This window comes from Ochotona curzoniae, unplaced genomic scaffold, assembly GCF_017591425.1.
Source record: "Ochotona curzoniae isolate NIBS_2020 unplaced genomic scaffold, NIBS_Ocur_1.0 contig_3622, whole genome shotgun sequence".
NCBI classification, from domain to species: domain Eukaryota; kingdom Metazoa; phylum Chordata; class Mammalia; order Lagomorpha; family Ochotonidae; genus Ochotona; species Ochotona curzoniae.
The window spans coordinates 9,081,960-9,104,159 of record NW_024465926.1 but is presented as its reverse complement, the minus strand read 5'-3'; the positions used below and the strand labels follow the sequence as shown (position 1 = coordinate 9,104,159).

Sequence of the window (22,200 nt, the reverse complement as noted above, 5' to 3'; positions counted from 1 at the left end):
AGCACCAGCCGTTGCGCTCACTTGGGGAGTGAATCATTGGACGGAAGATCTTCCTCTCTATCTCTCTTCCTCTCTGTATATCCGACTTTGCAATAACAATAAATAAATCTTTAAAAAAATGATTTATTGTTTACTTAAAAGTCAGAGTTAGAGAGTAAGTGAAAGAGAAAGGTTGTTGATTTTCCATCTGCTGCAACAGCCAGAGCTGGGCTGATCCTAAGCCAGGGGCCAGCAGGCTCTTCCATGTCTCCCACATGCATGCAGGAACCCAAGGACTTAAGCCATCTTCCACTGCTTTTCCAGGTGCATTAGGAAGGAGCTGGAATGAAGTGGAGCAACCATGACTTGAAATGCTGCCCATACAGAATGCTGGTACTGCAAGCGACAGCTTTACCTATTATGCCACAGTGCCAGACGCCCAACTCAAACAAGTCTTAACTGATGGCAGGCCAAAAGCCTACCACTAGATGCTCATTTTAACTTGAAGTGTTTTGGTCATCATCTACTTTCATTCTTCTACAAAAGAAACTTATAATCAGTACTATTAATAATAAAAAAAATCCTGTGACCACAGCAGTACCCTCCAAATTATTATATCTATATTATATATAGGAGGATTGAACTATTGAGTATTGAGTCTGAAAGTAATCTTCCAGATACACCATAGTTTGGTCTTGACTTAAAATATGGACATTTAGCAAAAACAACTGTACCTGATGACATAACTAATTTTAGAAGGCAATATTCATCATGGCTTCAAAAATTATACAAACATAAAGCACATTCTTGCATTTGCAAAATCAATTTAATTACTAACAATAGGAATTTACTACCTTCCAAAAATTTTCTCAATTTGTTGGTTGCTGTTTCCCACCTTTAACGTCATTAGGTTAGCTCTTTTAACAAATATTTATTAAGAACCTGTTATACCATCAGGCACACAGAAGAACAGGTAAGAACTAAGACGACAAAATAAGATTATGATATGTGGTTTTGGGAGTAGTGTCAACAAGGCACAGCTCCTAAGAAACAGCTGTCCAGCGCTGCCTGTTGGAGCCATTTGAGGAAAGGACAAGCAAATGGAAAATCTCTCTGTAAGGCTTTCAAACAAACCTACCAAGTTCAGCGTATTACTCAAGAAAGGAATGACACTCAACCGAGCTACAGTAATATGAAAGTGTTCAGTGGACTTCCGGGGCGCAGGGGCGGCCTTCCCAAAGCAGCACTTCCAACGCAAGCCCCAAGCTATCGCAGAGATACACTCAGTTACCCTTCCGGACCTGCGGGGAGATGCCCACGGGCAGGATCTAGGAAGCAACTCCCACTGCCACTCCACTCGATAACACAAACAATGAGGCTTCTCAGTCGCACTGGCACATCTCCAGGGCTCCAAAGCAACATGCGGATGGTTGGGGAAGGTTCTCTGCTGCAGCGCCATGCAGGGGCGGGGTGTCTGGGGCCAGAGACCACCACCCAGCACCCTCACCACATCCTGTCACCTTCTCTACTTGCGCCCTTCAAAGTGTCACGACTTAAGGGACAGGTGCGGTGGGAGGGCGACACAGGGTGCAGAGAAGACTAGGGGCACCCACAACCCCAATCGGAGAGCCCGGATTCTAGTCCCACCTTTCTGCTCAGGAGCACCCTAAAAAGCTAGCCAAAAACGGCTCAAGGGTCCACGGCTTCCAGCACCGGCCTTGTCCCAGCCCTGGCTTGTGGGCGGGCATTTGAGGGCAAAGAACCGGCAGACACTAGGCAAGTCTGCGCATTCTGTCTTGCAAAGAAACAAACTTTTAAAAACCCACCATGCCAGCTTCCCCGCTAAGCATCCTTCCTAAACTTTCCAACTCAGGCATCAACACCCACAACCTGTCGTGTGGGCACGAGGCGGCAGCAAGGAAGGGGTGAGGATGGGGGTGACCTCGGCTGCAGTAGAGGGCCTGTGGCGGGTTTCCCGATGGCTCGCTCAACTTCTTCACCCCATAAAACGGGGGAAGACAATTTCAGGTCAAGGAAAAAAAAAATCTTTTTTTCGGCCAGGCTTTCGTGCGGTGGGGGGAGGGGCAGGGCCCTCCGAAGCCCCGTCCAGGCGCGGGCCTGGCCAGCTCCGCCCGTCCCGTCCCGTCCCACCACCGCCGGGAACCGCCGCCTTCCCCGGGTCCCACCCGCACGAGCCCGGCAAGAACTTGGGGTTCGCAGCCCCGCGGCCCCGACAGGAGAGGCCCCTCCAGAAGGCCCGATGAGCGGTCCGAGACCAAACCCGAGAAGTTATCACAGACCAAAGCCAGAGAAGGAAGCAGTCCCACCTCACCTAAGGCTGAAGGACGCCGCGGGGGAACGCGGGCTCCGGTCCACCCGAGAGCAGTTCAACTCCGACACCAAACCGAGCTCACAAACCGCCGCTTCCTCAAGCCGCTCCAGCGTCAAGACGCCCGACTGCGCCGAGCCGGTCTGCTCCTATTGGATGATAGACCCAGCCGGACAGCCAATAGCGTCCCTTCTTCTTCCCTGGGTGGCCCGAGACTGAAACAGTGGCGCTCTGATTGGCTAGAAACTAGGCGGGACCACATTGGAGGAACCCTCAAACTATTGGCAACGACGCCTGTCCGTCACCTCGCGCTCAGTCCGGTGAGAAGAACGCGGTTAATTTCTGTCGCGCTCTATTTTGAACTTTTCTGGAGAGCTCGTGGTATGGGGTGGCGGGAGACGGGGAACAGGACTTCATTTTGGAATGAGGATGAAAATATTCAAGCTGGAGTACTTGCTGCCTCTGTTTTACTCTTTAAATAAAGAACTTTGTCTAGAAAATCATCTGTGTTCGTAGGAGTTAAGTTCCAAAACATTGTTCCCAGAATTCTCCGGAATTCTCCAGGGCGTGGAGCACTGTGAGACATTCTCCTTCCTGTTTATGGAGTGTTGTGATAGTTGTCGTAGTTTGAAACTCCACAGCAGATGTTTTTCCAGATCCAGCTCAAAGGCTGAAATAAATTAAAATCTCATTTTCGCACCTAACACTGACAAACCTCAGGTCGACTGCGTATTGCCAGCATTTTATTAATTCAGCTGCCAGCTGTGGAGAGAGTGGATAGAGAACATAAATACTGGAAGGTCACAGAGAACTGAAACCTCCAAGCCTGTCGCTGAAGCCGAAGCCAAATCCTTCCAGGAGCCGGGGGCCCGTATGGCGCCGGTGTGGTCCCCTGATTGTGACCTGAGAAAGTAGTAGAGAATGTCCCGAAGCCCTGAGACCCTGCACCCACGCGGGAGACCCGGAGGAAACTCCTGCCTCCTGACTTTGGCCCTTGTGACCATTTGGGGAGTTAATCAGAAGATGGAGGATCGTTCTGCATATCCAGTGAAAATTGATAAATCTTAAAAATAAAAACAAATAAATAGGTACTTTTCCTTTTTCTCAAAAGAGAAGCTACAGAATCATAGGATGGCTAATATGAAAAGTCAGAAATTTTTTTTTTTCATTGGAAAGGCGGATATACAGAGAGGAGAGACAGAGAGGAAGATCTTCCGTCCGATGATTCACTCCCCAAGTGAGCGCAACAGCCGATGCTATGCCGATCTGAAGCCAGGAGCCTCTTCCGGGTCTCCCACGCGGGTGCAGGTTCCCAAAGCTTTGGGCCGTCCTCGACTGCTTTCCCAGGCCACAGGTAGGGAGCTGGAAGGGAAGCGGGGCTGCCGGGATTAGAACCGGCGCCCATATGGGATCCCGGGCGTGCAAGGCGAGGACCTTTAACCACTTGGCCACCGTGCGGGGCCCAGAAATTTTTTTAACAAATGAATATGAAGCAGAACAAGAAAGGTTCAGAGTGACTCCTTTTTGACATAAAAATTGTACATGTTTATGGGGTACAACATGATGTTTTGATACATGTATGCACTGTGTAATAAGATTAGCATTGTTGTTTTACAAGTACTGTATGTTCAACAAAGAAAAATTACACACAAGTAGCAAGGAAAGAAAATGGTCTCTCATCAAACATGACCTTTCTGTAAAATCTTCATTGATTTAAATATAGTGAAATGATGTTTAAACTCAAAACCTCTCTCCAATTGCTTTCCATATAAATGAATATATAGGTGACCCATCAAATACTTGGTAACTCTTTCATTAAAAAAAGTTTGATTAAAAATAGGTAAATACATATATACATGCGAAAACAATAGAACACAAGGATTGCACAGTGAAAAACGAACAAAATCTGTCTAAATGGTTATGAACATATATTCATTCATGATCTTCTTTTTATTATTATTATTACAAAGTCAGATACACAGAGAGGAGGAGAGACAGAGAGGAAGAACTTCCGTCCGATGATTCACTCCCCAAGTGAGCGCAACAGCCGATGCTATGCTGGTCTGAAGCCAGGAGCCAGGAACATCCTCCAGGTCTCCCACACGGTGCAGGGTCCCAAAGCATTGCGCTGTCCTCAACTGCTTTCCCAGGCCACAAGCAGGGAACTGGATGGGAAGTGGAGCTGCCGGGATTAGAACTAGTGCCCATATGAGATCCGGGCGCGTTCAGGGCAAGGACTTTAGCTGCTAAGCCATGCTGCCAGGCCCCATTTATGATATTCTTAATGGCTCCCACACCGGAAATAAAAAATTTTTCTTTAATCCTCATAATTCTGGACTTGGAATAGGTCCTATAACGACACACAGGTTCAACAAGTTGAATGTGTAGAATACACATCATGAGGGAGAAAGCTCAGCGAAAAATAACTCGTGGCCATGATGCCAAGCTGGGTTTGTGCTGCATCTTCCACCAGGAATGATACGTCTGTGGAAAAGTGATAGATGGAGGAAAGCAGTGTGGACCTTCCAAGAAGGTAAAGGCACAGAGGAAGGACGGAGCGAGGAGCATGTGGATCAGGTGTAATAGCACAAGGTTTCTTCGCAGATGATGACTTGGATGCCATCTCTGGGTTCCTAAGAGTCATCTCCAATAAAGAGAAATTTACATCCTGTCTTTAAGCAGAAACGGGGGGCGGGGGCTCGCTGGACGAAGATCGTTCTGTTTGCTATTTGCCTTCAGCTCAAAAATAATTTTTTGTGTCAGAAAGGCAAATAGGAACCTGCACTATAGCATAGCAAATCAAGCCGCTGTCTGAAATGCAGGCACCAGTTCAAGTCCCAGCTGCTCCATTTCCGGTTCTCTGCCTAGAAGAGCAATGGAAGATGACCCAACTGTCTGGGTCCTTGCCACCTACATGGGAGACCCAGATGAAGCTTCTGACTCTTGGCTTTGACGTGGTCCAAACTGGTCATTGTGGTGGCCTTGGGAAGGAATCAGCTGATAGAATATCTTTCTGCATCTCTCCCTGTGGATCTAAAACTCTGACTTTCAAATTAAACAAATAAATCTGTTTTGAAAAAGATGACAAATAAATGTGATGCTTGTTGTGGATCATGCTGGGACATCAATTTTGCTCTACAATTAGAAGGACCATCATTTATTTGTCCCTTCCTTCATTCAACACGTATTTATTCAATGACTACTGAGATCTATATCTGGTTTATAAGATTGGAATGTTGGTGTGTAAGAGAAATTCACAGACTCAAAGGAACTTATATTCTACTAAGGGGAAGTAGACAATAAACCAATAAGCATGACTAAGCAAGGTAACTTTGAAGAGTGAGTGTAATAAATAGTTAAAAAGAAGGATATGAATAGAAAATGCTTCAAAAAAAAAAAAAAACAACAACAACTCTGAGATACTAATGTTGGATCCAAGACCTAGAGACCTCAAGGAAATGTCTGAGAAATGGTGTGAATAAGGTACAACAATTCTAGAAAACTACAAAGTGTTCCATGGGCCAGGTGCAGTAGCCTAGTGGCTAAAGTCATTGCCTTGCCTGCACTGGGATCCATAAGGGCACTGGTTCTAATCCCAGCAGCCCTGCTTCCCATCCAGCTCCCTGCTTGTGGCCCAGGACCTTGGGACCCTGCACCTGCGTGGGAGACCTGGACGAAGTTCTGGATCCTAGCTTCAAATCGACGTAGCTCCAGCCGTTGCGCTCACTTGGGGAGTGAATCATTGGACGGAAGATCTTCCTCTCTGTATCTTCTCTCTGTATATCAGCCTTTCCAGTAAGAATAAATAAAAAAATCTTTCATTAAAAAAAAAAAACTACAAAGTGTTCCACTTCGAGGAGAAAGATGGCTACTAAATAAAACAATAGGGATGCAGAGTCCTTATGCATTAGCACTTTAGAAAGTTCTGGAAATTGATATGTGGACACGTTACTATTAACACATTCTGGGAATTTATTCAAGTCATTGCTCTGTAAAGGCTTCTCTCCTAAAACAGTATAAGGCTTTCAGGAAATACAGAGTGGGAATGGATGTGAAACCTTACACAATTTACATGAATTTCAAAGTCGGAGCCGGTATTATTCCACCATCTACAGTGCCAGTCCCATATGGAAGCTGGTTCGAGCCCTGGCTACTCTACTTCCAATCTACTTCCCTGATAATATTCTTGAGAAAGCAGTAGAGGAGGCCCAAGTCCTTAGGACCCTACATGGAAGTGGGAGACCTGGATGAAGCTCCTAACACTTGACTTTGGTCTGGCCTAGCCCTGGCCTTTGTGGCCATCTGGGGAGTGAACCGGCAGATGGGTGATTTCTTTTTGCATCTCTTTCTGTGTAATTCTTTCCAGTAGATAAATCTTTAAAAATATATATATATACACAATTAAGAGCTTTCTACATCTAATAACAATCAAATATTTCTTACTAGGCAAATATTTTAACTGATAATAGTTGAAAACTCTAGACAACATATATTTAGTTTTAAGATAATTTGGAGACATTGGAGAGGAGCCAAAGGCTGGTAGAAAGTCATAGCTGAGTCCATAATCAGAAGAATTTTTTTTTTTTTTTTGCAACTTTCAGCCTGTGTTAGAACCCTATCAACACAATGCATGGTGGCCAAAACGTGAGTCAAAAGGCCAGGCCAAATTCCCATGGTGGTGTGCATCAGACTGCTGCACTTGATAGGAGGCCCCAGAAAGTCACATGGTCAAGAGCTACGGACGCCAGCTTGTTGTGGAACACTTAGCACAGTGCGTTGAGGCAGTCTCACTGGGAGTGGGATGTGTGCTGTGTGAACTGCGATGCTCAGTTTCTCTGCACCCGTAAATAACCTGATGAGGAAGGATGTAAAAGAGATGTCCAGTTCACGTGTCTTCCAGTTTCACGTCCAGGGCATCCATGGCTCAGGTTTTAATACATGAGTTAGTGAAGGTAGTCAGTTTCTCTATGATTTCTGCACATGAATAAACAAAAAGTTAGACGAGCATGGGTAGTGTGTCCCCACGCCACTGCCCCCACCTGAAATGTTTTAAGACATCGCCAGATGTTCCCTGAGTGGCAAAAGTCACCCTGGCTGAGAAGCAGTGCTGCGGAGAGGATGAAGAGGCAATATGGCGAATGTGAAGTCAGCGTGAGGCCCGAGCCCCCGACACCAGAAAACACCTACCGTGCATGGAGGGCCGTTCTGCGGGCTCGTAGGCCCGGCACTGCCCAATCACCTCCTGCAGCACCGGGAGGCAGCCTTCTCCCAGCGGCTCCTGCTGCCGCTGCACGACCACCAGCTGGTAGATAGTCTTAGAATCACAGCCTGGCATGGGGACGAGAGAACAGGAGTACATACACTGCTCTCGCTACGCATCAGCATCCCATACTAGTGCCAGTTTCAGTCCCAGCTGCTCTGCTTCCAATCCAACTCCTTACTCATGTGCCTAACAAGGCAGGGAAAGATGGCCCAAGTGAGTGCTTGGGTCCCTGCCACCCACATGGGCGACCCAGATGGACTTCCAAGCTCCTGGCTTTCACTGCAGCCATTTGGGGAGAGAACCAGTGGACATAGTATCCTTTGTCTCTCCCGCTTCCCTGTAGTTCTGCCTTTCAAGTAAACAAACCTTTAGAGAGAGAGAGCCAGGGACTTGGAGTATGGAAGGAAACAAGAGCTTCCAGCAGCACCACCGACCAGCCCGTGGAGTTCCACACCGGCTGGCCAAAGTGCAGGGGACAGACTGGCCACACTGCCCTCACGCTCCTCACCTTCAAACGGGATCCTCCCAGTGGCGATTTCCCACAGGACGATTCCAAAGCTAAAAGAAAATCAAGAAATTGAACCACCACAGGTGGTCGTGGGGCCTTTTCCTGTGCCCTATTGGTGTTTCTAGAAAACACAATCAATTTCCTGGTGGCCACCCACTTCCGTTGAGTAGCGCTGAGTGACAATGCTCCCCCGGGAAGAAGCGTGACTCAGCTTCCCACTCCAGTTCCTCTGAGCTGGAATCTGCACAAGCATAGGAACGTACCTGTATATTTCAGCTTTTATGTCATATTTATGAAAAACGTTGTCCAGGCACTGAGGCGAGATGTATGCTGCAGCATGCACTCTGTCTGTTTTATTCCACTTCATTTCCCGACTGATGGAAGTCTGGGTTTTGCTCAGTTCAAATCCTGCAAGCTAAAGAGGCGGCTTAGGGAGAAACAGCACAGGAAGCCAGGGCGGAGGGCTCCACACAGCTTGTTTCCCAGGGTGCCTTCTATCCGTGTGGCTACTCTACCGGTGGGTGTGATGGGCCCAACTTCTAGTGCATCAGCCAGTAGAAACAGAGATTTCCTCTTTATAAAAACATCCTGAGAGAGGGCCCAGTGCAATGGCTCAGTGGCTAAATCCTTGCCTCACAAGCCCTGGGATCACACATGGGCACCAGTTCGTGTCCAGGTGCTCCATTTCCCTTCCAGCTCCCTGCTTATTGCTTTGGAAAGCAGTCGAAGATGGCCCAAGCCTTGGGACCCTGCGCCCATATGGGGAGACCCCAAGGACCCCTGGCTCCTGGCTTCAGATTAGCTCAGCCCTGCTCATTGTGGCAGCTTGGGGAGTGGGCCAACAAATGGAAGATCTTTCTGTTTCTCCTCTCTGTAGATCTGCATTTCCAATAAAAAAATTAAAACATATATATATATAGGAGAAACATTTTTAAAAAAATAAAATTAAAATAAAAACCCCTGCTTGGGCCACCTGCAGACCATATCAGATCACCTAACCTGACATTCTGCTCTACTCCCAAATCCAGCTTCCTGCTAATGAGTACCTCGGGAGGCAGCAGGGTTTAGTTCAAGTTCCTGGGTTCTTCCCGCCTGTGTGGGAGTCCCAAATGGAGTTCATGGCTCCTAGCTTTGCCTGGTCCAGCTCTAGATATTGCAGGTATTTGGGAGAATAAAGCAACAGGTGGTGGGAGCTTTCTCTTTCCTCCTGCCTCTCAAATAAGTAAAAATTTAAAATAAAAAAAAAAAGTTTTAATGGCTGGTGGCAGCAGCTGTTAATTGAGGTAGTGGTGATGAAGCATCTTAAAGACTCAGTAAGTTGTGGCTTTTGTATATTGCTGTGATAGACACAGGGCCCTCTCAGTTAAAGATGCAAGCCAAGCAGTGAGCAAGAAGGTGGATGCTTGGCACCGCGACTCTGTTTGCCTCACAGAGAAGATAATGAAGAATGACATGGTGGTGTCCCTTGGTTCTCTGTGACCCAATAGGGTGTTCCTGTGAATTTGGCATGGCAAGTGTGAATTATTCCTGTAGACGTGACGGTCGGTCACAAAGTACTCTTGAAAGAAGAGTGTATGTGCTTGCTCCAGGCCATCCACCAGGAGCCAGGAGCCAGGATCTTCTTTCCAGGTCTCCCACATGGGTGCAGGGTCCCAAGGCATTGGGCCGTCCTCAACTGCTTTCCCAGGCCACAAGCAGGGAGCTGGATGGGAAGTGGAGCTGCTGGGATTAGAAGTGGCACCCATATGGGATCCCGGTGCGGTCAAGGCGAGGACCTTAACCATTACACTATCCTGCCGGGCCCTGTATTGAGTTTTTTGGCATCTAGCGCCACCTATAGACCAAGACGAAAACTGACTAGGACCAAAGAGGTGAATGAAGACCCGGAGAGGGTTGCAGCCCCAGGGCCTCGGGAGCACTGTGGTATCATAGGAAGAAGAGACCCGCCTGCTGTTAATGAGTACAGGGAGAGGCATCCCCGATGATCAGAAAGCTGAAGGAAAGTTAACAATGTATGACTGTCCCCTCAAGCATTCTCCTCCTAGCCTTTGGGAATTGTGGCCAGCCAGTTAAAAAAACCCCTTCCTCAGTTAACTTTCTAACTCCGCTCCTTTGGAAACTTTGCAAAGATAGACGAAAAGCTTCTTCCAGATGGCAGCGACTGGAAGGGACTATCCACAGCTTAAATGGATGTTGTGCTTTGTGACTACTCTTGTAACTGGCATCTGGCATGTCGCTTGCAGAGACATGGGCAGGCAGGCCTGCAGGGTCGTGAGGCAAGGTGACTCCTATGAGTCAGGGGACTTCTAAATTTCCAAGATGAGTGCCTCTTTCTCTGCCATATGGGATGGGGACAGAGAGCATCTTCCAGATGATTGCAGATTCCCAAAAGAAAGAAAAGAGGCTGATGTGACCAGCGAGCTGTGCTTTCTGCAAGAAACCCTTCCTTCTAAGAAACTGAGTGCGAAGTGTGGCCCGTGGTAGTCCTGTGAGTCTAGAGCCCTCGCTGGGCTTAAGAAGACGCCCTGATGCATGTTGCATGGACTCAGAAGGGCTGCCCAGGTGTCTAAGGGGAAGTGACCAAGAGCCCCTTGGAAGGTGTACTTACCTTCACTTGGTAGCCTTTGGTTACCAGAAAGCTCGTGCTGCTGATATTTCTGTGGAGTTCAGGCACTTCTTCATCGTGTAGCCTGGCATGATCAAAGGCAGAGAGTGTAAGTGACCTCTGCACGGACTGTCATAGGTCTGGGGGGCTTGATAGCCATTACCAGGATAACAAGGCTAGTTGGTACCATGCCTTCCCCCGGAGTAGCCATCCACGGACAGGTGGGAAAATCGGAAAATAGATAGGTACAGTCTGTTAATTGCAAGTCAGGCAGTTGCCTATAATGCTGGAATCCCATATGAACACTGGTTTGATTCCCAGATGTGCCACTTCCATTCCAGCTCCCTGCTGATACTTCTGGGGAAGCAAGAGAAGATAACCTGAATGCTTGGGTCCCCGCAGGAGACCTCAATGGAGTTCCAGGCTCCTGACTTCAACCTGTCCCAACTTGGGGCCACGATAGTCATTTGGGGTTATGAATCAATAGATGGAAAATTTCTTTTTTTTTCCTATCTCTGTAATGCTTGCCTTTCAGGTAAACAAATAAACATTAAAATATATATGTAGCTATGTAGCTATTCGCTATGAACATGATTATCTGGAGTTTAAACTTAACTGGGTCTGCTGTGTTTCTATTCACCTAACCCAGCAACACTGCAAGGGCAGTGCAAGGGCAGTGCAAGGGCAGCATGGACATGAACCCTAATTCTTCAGTTCTGGGAGCTGGGTACACTTGGTTAGGCCTTCACCTCCCGCTACCACACATGTTTTCATTGGAGCTCACAGTAAATCAACAGATGGCAAGGAGGCCACCGGAGGCCTGCAACCTGTTCTCTCATCCTCTGTGGGGTCCTCGCAAGGTCACAAGGGGGACAGTGTCAGCCAGTTCTTCTGGCCTGCTATCTCCACCTCGGCCACCTACCTGTACAAGCCTTTGGCTGCCTCCAGGGCCAGGACGATGCGCTCGCCGGATGTCAGGTCCTTTTTTTTATCCAACAGCTCCCTTAGGGTGCCGAGCTCACAGTGCTCCATGATGATGGAGAACTGAGGAGGAGTCACTGAGGGGAAGCAACCAGGCAGCCCCAGTCAGAGTTTCCTCTGCCTGCTGTCCACCTCTCCTGTTCACCCAACGGGAATGCTCAGCTCTGCCACGACTTCCCACATCTCTCATCCCGCGGCTGGCTTCCTCACTTCCTCGCGTGGGTACAACAGCCACAGGAAAACATGCAGCACTGAAAGTGTTTCTTTACCCTGACACTCCAAGCTCTGAATTATGGAAAAGCTTCTAGAAGGTCAATACATTTTTATATGTGAACTAAACCAATGATGGCCTCAGATAAATTTCCTACTTGGGTCAGTTTTATCATATTTTACTACAACTCAAAGCACCTAAGAACCTAAACAAGCTCTCCCTAGGTTCCAGAAGGAGATGTGACTGCAGGAGTGTGAACCAATCCCAGAGGTGACATTTTACTGTCCTGAAGGATCGAAATCTGCGTGTTGAGATACAAAGGCAATTAAAGCCGACAATAACGACTGTATGTGGGCTCCGGTCTGGCTGTTCTTCAAAAAATGTGACACAATGAAACCCAGAAAGTATGTTCCAGACTACCAGAAGCCTCCCCGACCCCAGATGTACCTCCTTACCTGTTTCATCAATGCAAATCCCAAAGATCCGCAGGATGTTGGGAGAATCAAACTTCCTCATGGTTCTGATCTCATTATTGAAGGTATGTCTCACTGATCTATAGGGTAAAAGAAAATGTAGGATTAGAGAACTGAAAGGCCCCTTGGAAATACTTGGTGTGTAGATGGGGGTGGGGTCAAGAGGTTCTCCAGCATCTCCCAAGGATGAGAGAACAGGTGCGGTGGAGAAGAGCACGTGGCGCTCCTCCGATGCACTGGGCAGCAGAATTAGCCTTACAGCATCTCTGAAGACAGTATTGGGGCTTGTCAATCCCTTTCAAGCAGTCTGATAGAATGATATGTGTATGGTATATAATCAAGTTTGATTAGGAAAACTGAAATGTCAAGTTGATGCTATCGTTTTGGACTGTAATGCCTTATTTGGCACACATTCACTCAAACACCTATACATACACATACTACTGTATTATGCCTTTTGTATTAAATGTCTAGTACAGGTAAAATCTATAGAGACAGATTGGTGGTTGGTTAGGAGTGGAGATGGTGGGGGGTTGGGGTGAATGTGAAGCACCTGCTAATGTGGGCATCTTTCTTTGGGGGCTAATGACAATACTCTAAAATTAATTACATTATTGAAAGCAAAACACTGTAAATACATTTAAAACCAGAGGGCCACAAGATCCAGGCCTAAGTGAGGTCAAAGACAGATCACCCACGTGGGTGGCAGGGATCCAGGTACTTGGGCCATCTTTTGCTACTTCTCTCAGGCCATCAGCAGGGAGCTGGATGGAAAGTGGAGTATATGGAACTCAAACCCAGTGCCCATACGGGTTAGCAGCATTGCAGGCAGTGACTTTACCTGTGGTGCCACAGAGCCAGCCCCGGGGATTCAACTGTCCTTGGGAATATACAAAGAGCGAGCACCGCCACCGCCAACAAGTTTCCCAGTCGACTCACCTGGGGCTGGCCTGGGGATTTTTGAAGACTTTGATGGTCACCGGGGATCTGTGATACTCTCCTTTGTACAGTGTGCTGAATCCATCCTCCCTCAGCAGGCTCCATGGGGAGGTGCAAAGCTGCACCTTCGGGATTTCCTTGATTGGTTCTGGGGACACTGGCGTTGTCGGTCTCCCGAAGTCTGACCTCAGCCCGGGGAGAGAAGGCGTTAAGTAAAACGGTCAAGGAGCTGAAGAACTCACCCTAAGCGAGGTGGCAGCCGTGGACCCTAAAGGCAGGAAGCTCAAAGCCAGGAAGCAGAGCTGGCTAGAGACAGGACCTCGCAGCCTGGCCCCGGAGCTCCCGGCTTCTTGCCGCCTCCTTTTGGACCTGCGAGTGACAGGGGTGGCGTAGGCCCAGTACTGAGGCCCAGTACTGTGACTATGCACTTGCTGGCTCTCTTTCCTCTCCTCCCTCCAGCCTAAGGCCAGGGGCTCTGGAAAGGCATTGGCCTTCAATAGACTTAGGCTTAGGAGATGAATGAAGGAACATTCTGCATTTTATTTTAAATTCTTCATAGAAATTCAGCCAATGATTTTGAGCTCAAATGTCAGGGGTCAGGGCTGCCCAAGAGAATACCCGCCCAAACCTGTAAGCAAGCAGGAGCAAATATGACTGACTTCCAGTTTAGCAGCAGCTGGAAGCAGCAGAGTGTATAGTAACTTACACTGTCTTAAAGTTTCCTGGATCTCTTTTAGGTTGATTTCCATCCACCTCAGTGAAGCCGTTAGATCTTTATTGTCTGCAGTGGGTGGGAAAGAGTGGCAAATATTCCAAAACCGAAATGCTAATGGAAACTACATGTGAATCAAAACCAAATGCTAATGAAAACCACTGAAATGATGCTATTTTTTTTTTCAAATGTATTTGAAAGGCGAAGTTATATATAGATAGAGACAGAAAACGAGAGGGTCTTCAACTGGCTGGTTCAGCTCCAAAGAGCTGCAATGGTGTGGCTTGGACCAGGCCAAACCCCAGAGTTCCATCCACATCTCCTACACAGGTGGTGGAGCCCAAATAATTGGGCCATATACCTTTGCTTCCCCAGGTGCATTCACAGGATGCTGGATAGTAAATGGAGTAGCCTGGATGCCAACTGGTACCCAAAAGAAATGCTAGCATAGCAGGCAGCAGCATAACCTGGTGTGCTACAGTGGAGTATCTGGATAGTGTTTTTTTTTTTTTGTAATAATTTTTTTTAAAGATTTATTTTTATTATTTTTTATTGGAAAGGCGGATATACAGAGAGGAGATACAGAGAGGAAGATCTTCCGTCCAATGATTCACTCCCCAAGTGAGCGCAACGGGCCGATACTATGCCGATCCGAAGCCAGGAGACTCTTCCGGGTCTCCCACACAGGTGCAGGGTCCCAAAGCTTTGGGCCGTCCTCAACTGCTTTCCCGGGCCACAGGCAGGGAGCTGGAAGGGAAGCGGGGCTGCCGGGATTAGAACCGGCGCCCATATGGGATCCCGGGCGTGCAAGGCGAGGACTTAACCACTTGCGCCACCGCGCCGGGCCCTGGATAGTGTTTTTTAACCTAACACATTCCTTGTGGTCGGAATTACTGTTGCTCACTAGTTGCTATGGTTTTTAAATGATTTTGGTGCCTCCCCAATGTGTCCACGTGCCCAGACCTTTGTGTAGCGATGTGACAGGACACATAGACAGACTCCAAGAAGCCCTGGGGCTTGGAGGCAAACCCAGGCAAACCCACGTGAGACCAGGAGCACCTGAACAGATCTGTGGACCTGTGAACAACTGTTCATCCATGGCTTTCCACAGTGATTTTCTTTTAATACAAACCAAACCATGACAGGCCCACAGAGAAGGATCTTCACCCCCTAGCTTCCTTCAACTCCTAAAATAAAATCTGCTTTCCCCTATTGCCCATGGAGCCTTGCGTGTTCCAGCTCCCATGTCTTCTGGTTTTCTTCCCTTGCCAGTATGTCCAAGCAGCCTGGCCTCTGGTTGGTCCTTGCATATGCCCACGGCTGCCCCCTGTTTTGGGCCTCTGCACCTGCTGCTTTCTCTGCCTGAGTTGCTCATCTCCCACATGGCCACCTGGCTGACTCCTCCTTCTTCTATGTAAATGTCATCTCAGGAGTGGGCATTCCACAGTGGAGTACCTGACGGAGTGCAGGTGCTGCTCTCCACTCTAGTTGCCTGACTATGTGCACACTAGGAGGCAACAGCAGATAGCTCAGGCACTTAGGTTTCTGCCACTCAGAGTGCGGCATTTGAGACATGAACCAGTGATTGGAAGATTTGTCAGTCTCTGCTTTCAGAAAAAAAAAGTAAATAAATAATTTTAAATATCATCCCATCAGAGAGCTAACAGGATGTTATGTCTCTCTTTCAGGAGTTTTCTTGCTGCTAGATACTATCATTTCCTTAGCTCTCCATCAGCAGACTTGGTTGCTCATAGAGCAGGGGTCCTGTCTATGTGCTCTGCGTGGCATCCCTAACACCCAGAACAGCTCTGGGCACACTGCACTTAGTTCCTGTTTATTTAACTGACTGGTTATTTCTTATTTCTGGATTATTTTTACTCCAATGAAGGGTGACAAAAGACCCTTAAGCTGGGAGATGCAAGCTTGTGCAATTTGAAATGCTCCTTGTCCACTCTGAATTTCACCAGCTTCCGCCATTGGGAATTTCAAGTCACAAGAATACACAGCTGCTAAAAAAAAAAAAAAACTCTTTCATCATTGTTACTTTAAATCTCCCCATTCCCAACTGCAACCATCTAAAACCCGCATATGCACGGCACGCACACATACACATATACAAGCACCTGACTTGTCCATTCTTCGCCTTTGGATCACTTGCCAGTCTTCCTCTGCATCCTGCTCATCTTCCTGCTGCCAGTGCGCTCCTTGGCTACCCCCGGACACCAGCATCCGTTGGTCAACCTGAAGCACCAGTGAGAGCGCCTCCCAAACATCCCTCAGCTGCTCGTTCACTTCCCTGAAAAGAATTTTGTCCCGGCCTGCAGTGAAAAACCTATAAATGCTGGATTTCTGCTGGAATTCCTCTATCTGGCCCTTCGCTTTCTCCAGGACGGCCTGGAAGCGGTCCAGGGCAGTGGTGAGCTCGGTGGACAAGTTCTGCTTCCCTTGGGCCTGAAGCATCTGCAGTGGCTGCAGCAGGCTGTGCACCCGGCTCCTGAGGCGCTGGCACTGCCTGCGGCAGAGTTTCAGGTTGTCGCATTGTTGGTAGATGAACTGTCCTAAGGAGATGATCTGCCCCAATTTATCCATTCCTGGAAGAAGCAGAGAATCAGCCAAAGTCTTAGCGCCTCCTGCACTTACCACTTGGCTAAAGGACAATTGAGTGTGTCTGATTTTGGGGACTAACTGGGTCGCCCCACCGTGTCAGGTAATGTGTAGAGGCATTCTGCCATGGGTGCTACTGCTATTCAGCAGGTGGAGGTGGGTGTCCTACAGTGCACGGGACAGAACCACAGCAAAGAATTATCCAACCTCAAAATGCTTGTAAATCTAGATCTAGGCCATGACAGAACCCTAGGAGCCTTCATAGGGGCACCCATGATGACGTGGGGACAGGGAAAGGCCCACTAAGGAGATGTCTGGCTCCTCCCTGGGTCCCTTGAAGGCGGCTCCTTGCTGTCAGCCTCTGGAGCCTGGGGGAGGCCACCTTCAAGGTAAGCATGGGGATACAGAGAGCTTCCCACGTGCTTCCAGACCTAGAGCTAATCCTCACGGCAGCTTGATGACGTCAACAGGGTTCGCATTAGGAGCAGTGGACAGGCCCCTGCCTAGCTGCTCGGAGAAGAAGTCAGTTGGCCTCGAACCCAGATCTGGCTCTAAGACACTGGCAGAAGTGAGACTCACTAAAGGAGCAACTGACACACTTCTGATTTTGTTGCCTAACAGCCACAATGATCTGGTTTAAGAGGTGACCAGGAGCAGGGACTCAGGCCGGCCAGCTGCTCCCAGGGGACAAGCAGAAATTCTCAAAGCCACTGCTCAGGGATCAGGAGGACTGGGGCTAAATAATTTTGGGTGACTGAAGACAGAGAGGCATATGAGCGAATGCTGCTATAGGAATCTGTCAGCTTCCTCCTCTGAGCACCAAAGATCTTACCAATGCTATCAGAAAGCTGAAGGTTATTAAAAACAAAACAAACAAGCAAACAAACAAAAAAACCACCACCACCAAAACAGAAGGGACCATGTGCAGTGGGGGAGCAGGAGTGCGACCCCAGGTTAACCCGCTGTGCCACAATGTAGGCCCTAAGATAATAAAATATGGTAAAACAATACTGAGGACAGTAAGTTAAACCTGCACCTGGGGTACCTGCATCCCAGATGCATGCCAGTTGTAGTCCCAACTTCTGATACAGCTCCCTGCCTGTCCTGGGTGAGTTGCAGAAAACGGCCCAAGCGGCTCCAGGCTCTTGGCTTTGGACACTCAGTTCCAGCTGCTGTGTCCTTTTGGAGAGTGGGCTAACAGATGGAAGATCTCTCTCTCTCTCTCTCTGTCACTCCTTCTCTGTCTACAAATCTGCCTTTTCAATAAAAATACATTTTAAAAAATGTGGGTGCAGGATTCCAAGGCCTTGGGCTGTCCTCGACTGCTTTCCCAGGCCACAAGCAGGGAGCTGGATGGAAAGTGGAGCAGCTGGGACATGAACCTGTGGTCATACAGGATCCTGGTGTATGCAAGGCGAGGATTTACCTGCTAGGCCATCGTGTTGGGTCCCAAAATCCATTTTTTAAAAAAGAAAAACTAGTACCTAAAATGGAACAAGGCTTATTAAGCATATCCTAAGAAAATCAAAAGCGCAAACCCACTTGACTCAGCGCTTTGAACTTGTGTTACCTCAGATGACAGGGAAGCTTGAGGCTGTGAAGGTTGAGGACGTTCAGTGCCACCACTAACAGGAGTTCACGTTCCTGGGAGCCAAGCCCTGGTGAGGCAGAAAGAACGCCAACCTAGAAGCAAAGAATCGTCCAATGTGGATCAGATAAACCCACTCGGTCCTGTGTACAAAACCAAGAGGACGTTTCACGTTAGCTGCCTGGGAGAGGCAGAAATCCCCCCGAAAAGGGCCATCACTTTCAGAGTCGTCCCAGCTCAGACCCCTGCCCTGGTCGGGTTCCTTTGCCCCCGGTTGCCAGCAGCCTGCCTTTAGAGGAATCGAAACCAACTCGGTCTTTGGTTCCAGGAAATCGGATCAATCCGGGTCTCTCAACCTCACCCAGAGGTCTGGCCATAGCCTCCTTCCCCCCCCCCCCCCCCCCCCCCGCCTCCAGGGTCGGTGCGCCCAGGGACCCTGTGCAGCTCCTCCCGTCCCGTCTAGGCCCAGAAGGCCGGAGTTGCCCGGTCTCCTGCAAGCACTTCCTTCTCTGGACTGACGGCGTGGTGCAGGATCCCACAGGGCACTGGCGGTCTCGGGCGGTCCCGTCGCCTCCCCAGTCGCTGGACGCAGTTTCCGCTCTGCCACCCGGGCTTGGGACTCCCGTGGGGAAGGTGGCACACGCCTCCTGCCGGGTCCCAGGAAGAGCTGAGACCCCTAACTTCCCCTCCTTACCTGCACCACTCCCCAAATCCTCAGCGGACTCTGAAAGGTCTCAGGTGCCAGGATCACTGCTTGGGGGACCTGAGAGCTAGCAGCTTTAACTCGGGATCTGCGTGGCCAGAACGGGGGGCTTGAAGGGCGGCGGAAGCTGGGGAGAGTTCCAAGGTCTGCTTCTCCTGGCTGTACTGGGAGAGTGAGGCCGACAAGGGGGTTGGCAGGATGGGGAAGCCTCTGCCTCCTCTAGGGCCTGGCTGCGCCTGAGGCCGGTGGTTGCGCAATCAGCTGCGTTTCCTGTCATTCATTTCTCTTCTGGGAAGACGTTCTCTGGATGTGGGGCACAGGGGCGGTGCTCGCTTGTGCTCCATCTCATGTACCTTCTCGTTATCTGCTAGCCAGAGGTGGACACAGGTGTGAGAGAGGTATTGAAGGAAGGCTCTACTCGGAGGTGGGGTGATGTTCTTGGGAACCGAAACTCTGGGGCAGGGAACAGTTTTGCTTCTCCCCTGGGTGGTTCTCATAGAAGACAGGCAGCTGCACAGAGGCCGGAGCTGAAATTGCGCCTTCGTTGTCTCCCTGCAGTGCCACCACCCTGGGTCTCAGGCAGCATGCTCATCGACATTAGATTTTAATCACCATTGCTTTCAGGAGGTCACACTTTTATTAATAGGTGTGTAGTATGCTTGCATCGGTGTTTCTTGAGCACTTCATGATGTTGAGTAGTTTTCAGTGTACTGCCTGCTGTCCTTGTCTCTTGGGAGAAGATGTATTTATGTAACAGGTGGTGTAACAGATGCCGGCACATCCCAAACAGAAATGCATACTTGCCGGAGCCTACAAGTAAAAAAGAGTGAGCTCAAAGGAGCGACCCTGCCCTTAACACAAGAAACCAGGGAAAGAAAGAAACTCGGCCGAAGGAGGGAAATAATAGATTAGAACAGAAATAAGCAGCAGAACCAATTGTTGCTTCTTCAAAAAGACAACATGTATACAACTTCAGCTAGATTGACTTAAATAAACAGAGAAGATGAAAAATCAGAAATGAAAGTGGGAATCATATAGAAATAAAAAGAACTATAAGAGAATGTTGTGAACAATGGTATTGTGCGCCAACAAATTCTCTCATCTAGACAGACTGGACACATTTTTTAAAAGATTTATTTATTTTTATTGGAAAGTCAGCTATACAGAGAGGAGGAGAGAAAGAGAGGAAGATCTTCCGTCTCGATGATTCACTCCCCAAGTGACTGCAATGGCAGGTGCTGCGCCGATCTGAAGCCAGGAGCCAGGAATTCCTCCAGGTCTCCCACGCTGGTGCAGGGTCCCAAAGTTTTGGGCCACCCTTGAGTGTTTTCCCAGGCCACAGGCAGGGAGCTGGATGGGAAGTGGAGCTGCCGGGATTAGAACCAGTGCCCATATGGGATCCTCTAGGCCATCGCGCCAGGCCCTGGACACATTTCTAGACACAAAAATTCCCAGTGCACTCCATGAGAAATGGAAAATCTGAACACACCTGAATCCAGGAGATGGAATCAGTAATCCAAAGTCTTCTTATTAAGAAAAGAGCAGGGCACTGGCTTGCTCTGGGAACCTCCATCAAGCTTGGAATCTGGAACTCCCTGCATACTTGGGCCATCTTTTGCTGCTTCCCCAGACATGTTAGCAGTGGGCAGGCTAGGAACTGGAGTATCTGGTATTTGAACCAATGTTCATGTGGGAAGCTGACTCTTGGCTTTGGCTTGACTCAGCAGCCTTGGCAGTTGTGGCCGTTTGGAGAGTGAACCACAGATTGAAGAACTGCTTTTCCATCTCTCTCTGTAACCCTGCATTTTGAATGAATCAATCATTTTTTAAAGTAGATCACACACACACACATACACCCCACCAACACCACAACCACCACCATCACCAACAACAACAAGTGAAGAAGATGAGTGAGGTGGGAAAGTGCAGGAATTTTGAAATGGCAGATAGCTGTTTCCTAAACAAGTTGCCTGGGCTTGTCTTAATGGGGCAGTCCTGCATGCTGCCACTAGAGGGCAGAGGAGGCCAGGGATCAAGTGGTGGGACAAAGCTCAGCGACGTGATGCAGCAGGACTAGCATTTATTGGGCCTGTTACAGATCCGTCATTATACTGGGCACAAGAAGTGCACAAAGTTCAAAGTCAGAGATTGGAGGCCAGATACATTAGAAGAAAACAATGGAAGCATTAAGATCAGCCAGGAAACACCCAAAGACGGTATGTCAGGAGCTACAAGCCCAGTACCAAAAATGAATGCTGTACCTTAGGGATGCGTCTTTGGGCATGGTGGTGGTCTTTGTTGGAAGACAGGTGAGGTCAATTGCCAGGGTGCCTTAAAATCAGTCCATTTTGCATTTCCCTTAGACAAGTCAGAATTTAAATGTCTTTCCGCTGAGCAAACATTGTACTTTCTTGGTAAGTGTGTGTCTTTTCCTACTTCATGTGCAGTAAGTGCCAGGCTCTCTCACATTGTATGAGTGTTGGCATTTTGATAATGTCCCATGCTAGCTAGAATTCAATCTTTTTTTTTTTTTAAGATTCATTTTATTTGAATGAGAGAGAGAGAACATGTGAGAATCTGCTCCCCAAATATGCCCAACAGCCAGGGCTGGATGGCATTGAAGCAGGAACCTAGAGCTCCATCCAGATCTCTCACATGGTTGTGGGAAGCCAAGGGTTTGGGCCATCTTCCACTGATTTCCCAGCCACACCAGTAGGAAGTTAGATGGGAAATGGACTAGCCAGGACTTAACCTGGTACCCATGGAGACTGGGGGTCTGGTGGGGCCCGGGTCGCCTGGCCTAGGCCCTTGGGCCTGCCTGCAAGAACTGGTCTTCTTTTCCTCTTCTGGAAAAGACAGAGTAGTCGACGGCTGGTCTGGACGCACATGGAAAATATGGCAGCCCACTGGGATCTGCAGAGGACATCTGATACCACAGCAGAGGAAGAACAGGGCACACTGGACAACTGCTCTAGCCAAGCGATGACAGCCAATATCTGAATGAATGGAGACTCTAAGGTTGACTATGAACTTGGAAAGGGTTCCCTCATCCAGGGGATTTGGGGACATGATTCCCCCTTTTCCAGGACAAACAGTATCTGCTGAAAATTGGGGGTGGGGGGTGGGGCGGCGAGGGGAAGGGGAAAGAGAGAGACAGAGAGAAACAATAAAATCTAGTACGAGGTGAGGAGCTGCTCTGATTTTTATCATCATGGGCAACCATGTGACACGGCCGGTGTCAGTGACAGGGCCCCTCCCCCATCACCACCACCAAGTAGTCACGCCCAAAGGTGTCGATCTCTTTT

At 48.7% G+C, this 22,200-nt stretch overlaps 2 protein-coding genes across 3 annotated transcripts in view; both read right to left on the bottom strand.

The window, feature by feature from the left end:
* Window positions 1–2,449, bottom strand: part of RFWD3 (ring finger and WD repeat domain 3) — a 36,911-nt gene extending 34,462 nt beyond the window's left edge. Inside the window, exon 1 of one of the 2 annotated variants that reach the window (XM_040982373.1) lies at window positions 2,312–2,449. The gene's annotated coding sequence lies outside the window, so the exon portion shown is untranslated. Of the gene's footprint in view, window positions 1–2,306 lie in introns of both variants that reach the window. The other variant, XM_040982372.1, reaches the window with a different exon arrangement.
* Window positions 2,450–6,642: 4,193 nt separating this feature from the next.
* Window positions 6,643–19,077, bottom strand: MLKL (mixed lineage kinase domain like pseudokinase). The gene is made up of 12 exons (XM_040982371.1): window positions 18,887–19,077; window positions 18,175–18,287; window positions 16,129–16,591; window positions 13,995–14,065; window positions 13,289–13,469; window positions 12,332–12,429; window positions 11,607–11,742; window positions 10,688–10,769; window positions 8,343–8,494; window positions 8,080–8,129; window positions 7,496–7,636; window positions 6,643–7,282 (listed from the first exon to the last, which is right to left on the bottom strand). The coding sequence occupies exons 3-12, from the start codon at window positions 16,587–16,589 to the stop codon at window positions 7,233–7,235; spliced, it is 1,422 nt and encodes a 473-aa protein (XP_040838305.1). The 5' UTR covers window positions 16,590–16,591; window positions 18,175–18,287; window positions 18,887–19,077; the 3' UTR covers window positions 6,643–7,232.
* Window positions 19,078–22,200: the final 3,123 nt, after the last annotated feature.

Bases quoted from the DNA above. Each gene is read 5' to 3' on its own strand.
- MLKL (XM_040982371.1), bottom strand. From the start codon at position 16,589: ATGGATAAATTGGGGCAGATCATCTCCTTAGGACAGTTCATCTACCAA. The intron at 10,770-11,606 runs GTAGGTGGCCGA...TGATCATGCCAG, and splicing joins GCAGCCAAAGGCTTGTACAG to GCTACACGATGAAGAAGTGC. The intron at 8,130-8,342 runs GTACGTTCCTAT...ATTTTCTTTTAG, and splicing joins ATAAAAGCTGAAATATACAG to CTTTGGAATCGTCCTGTGGG.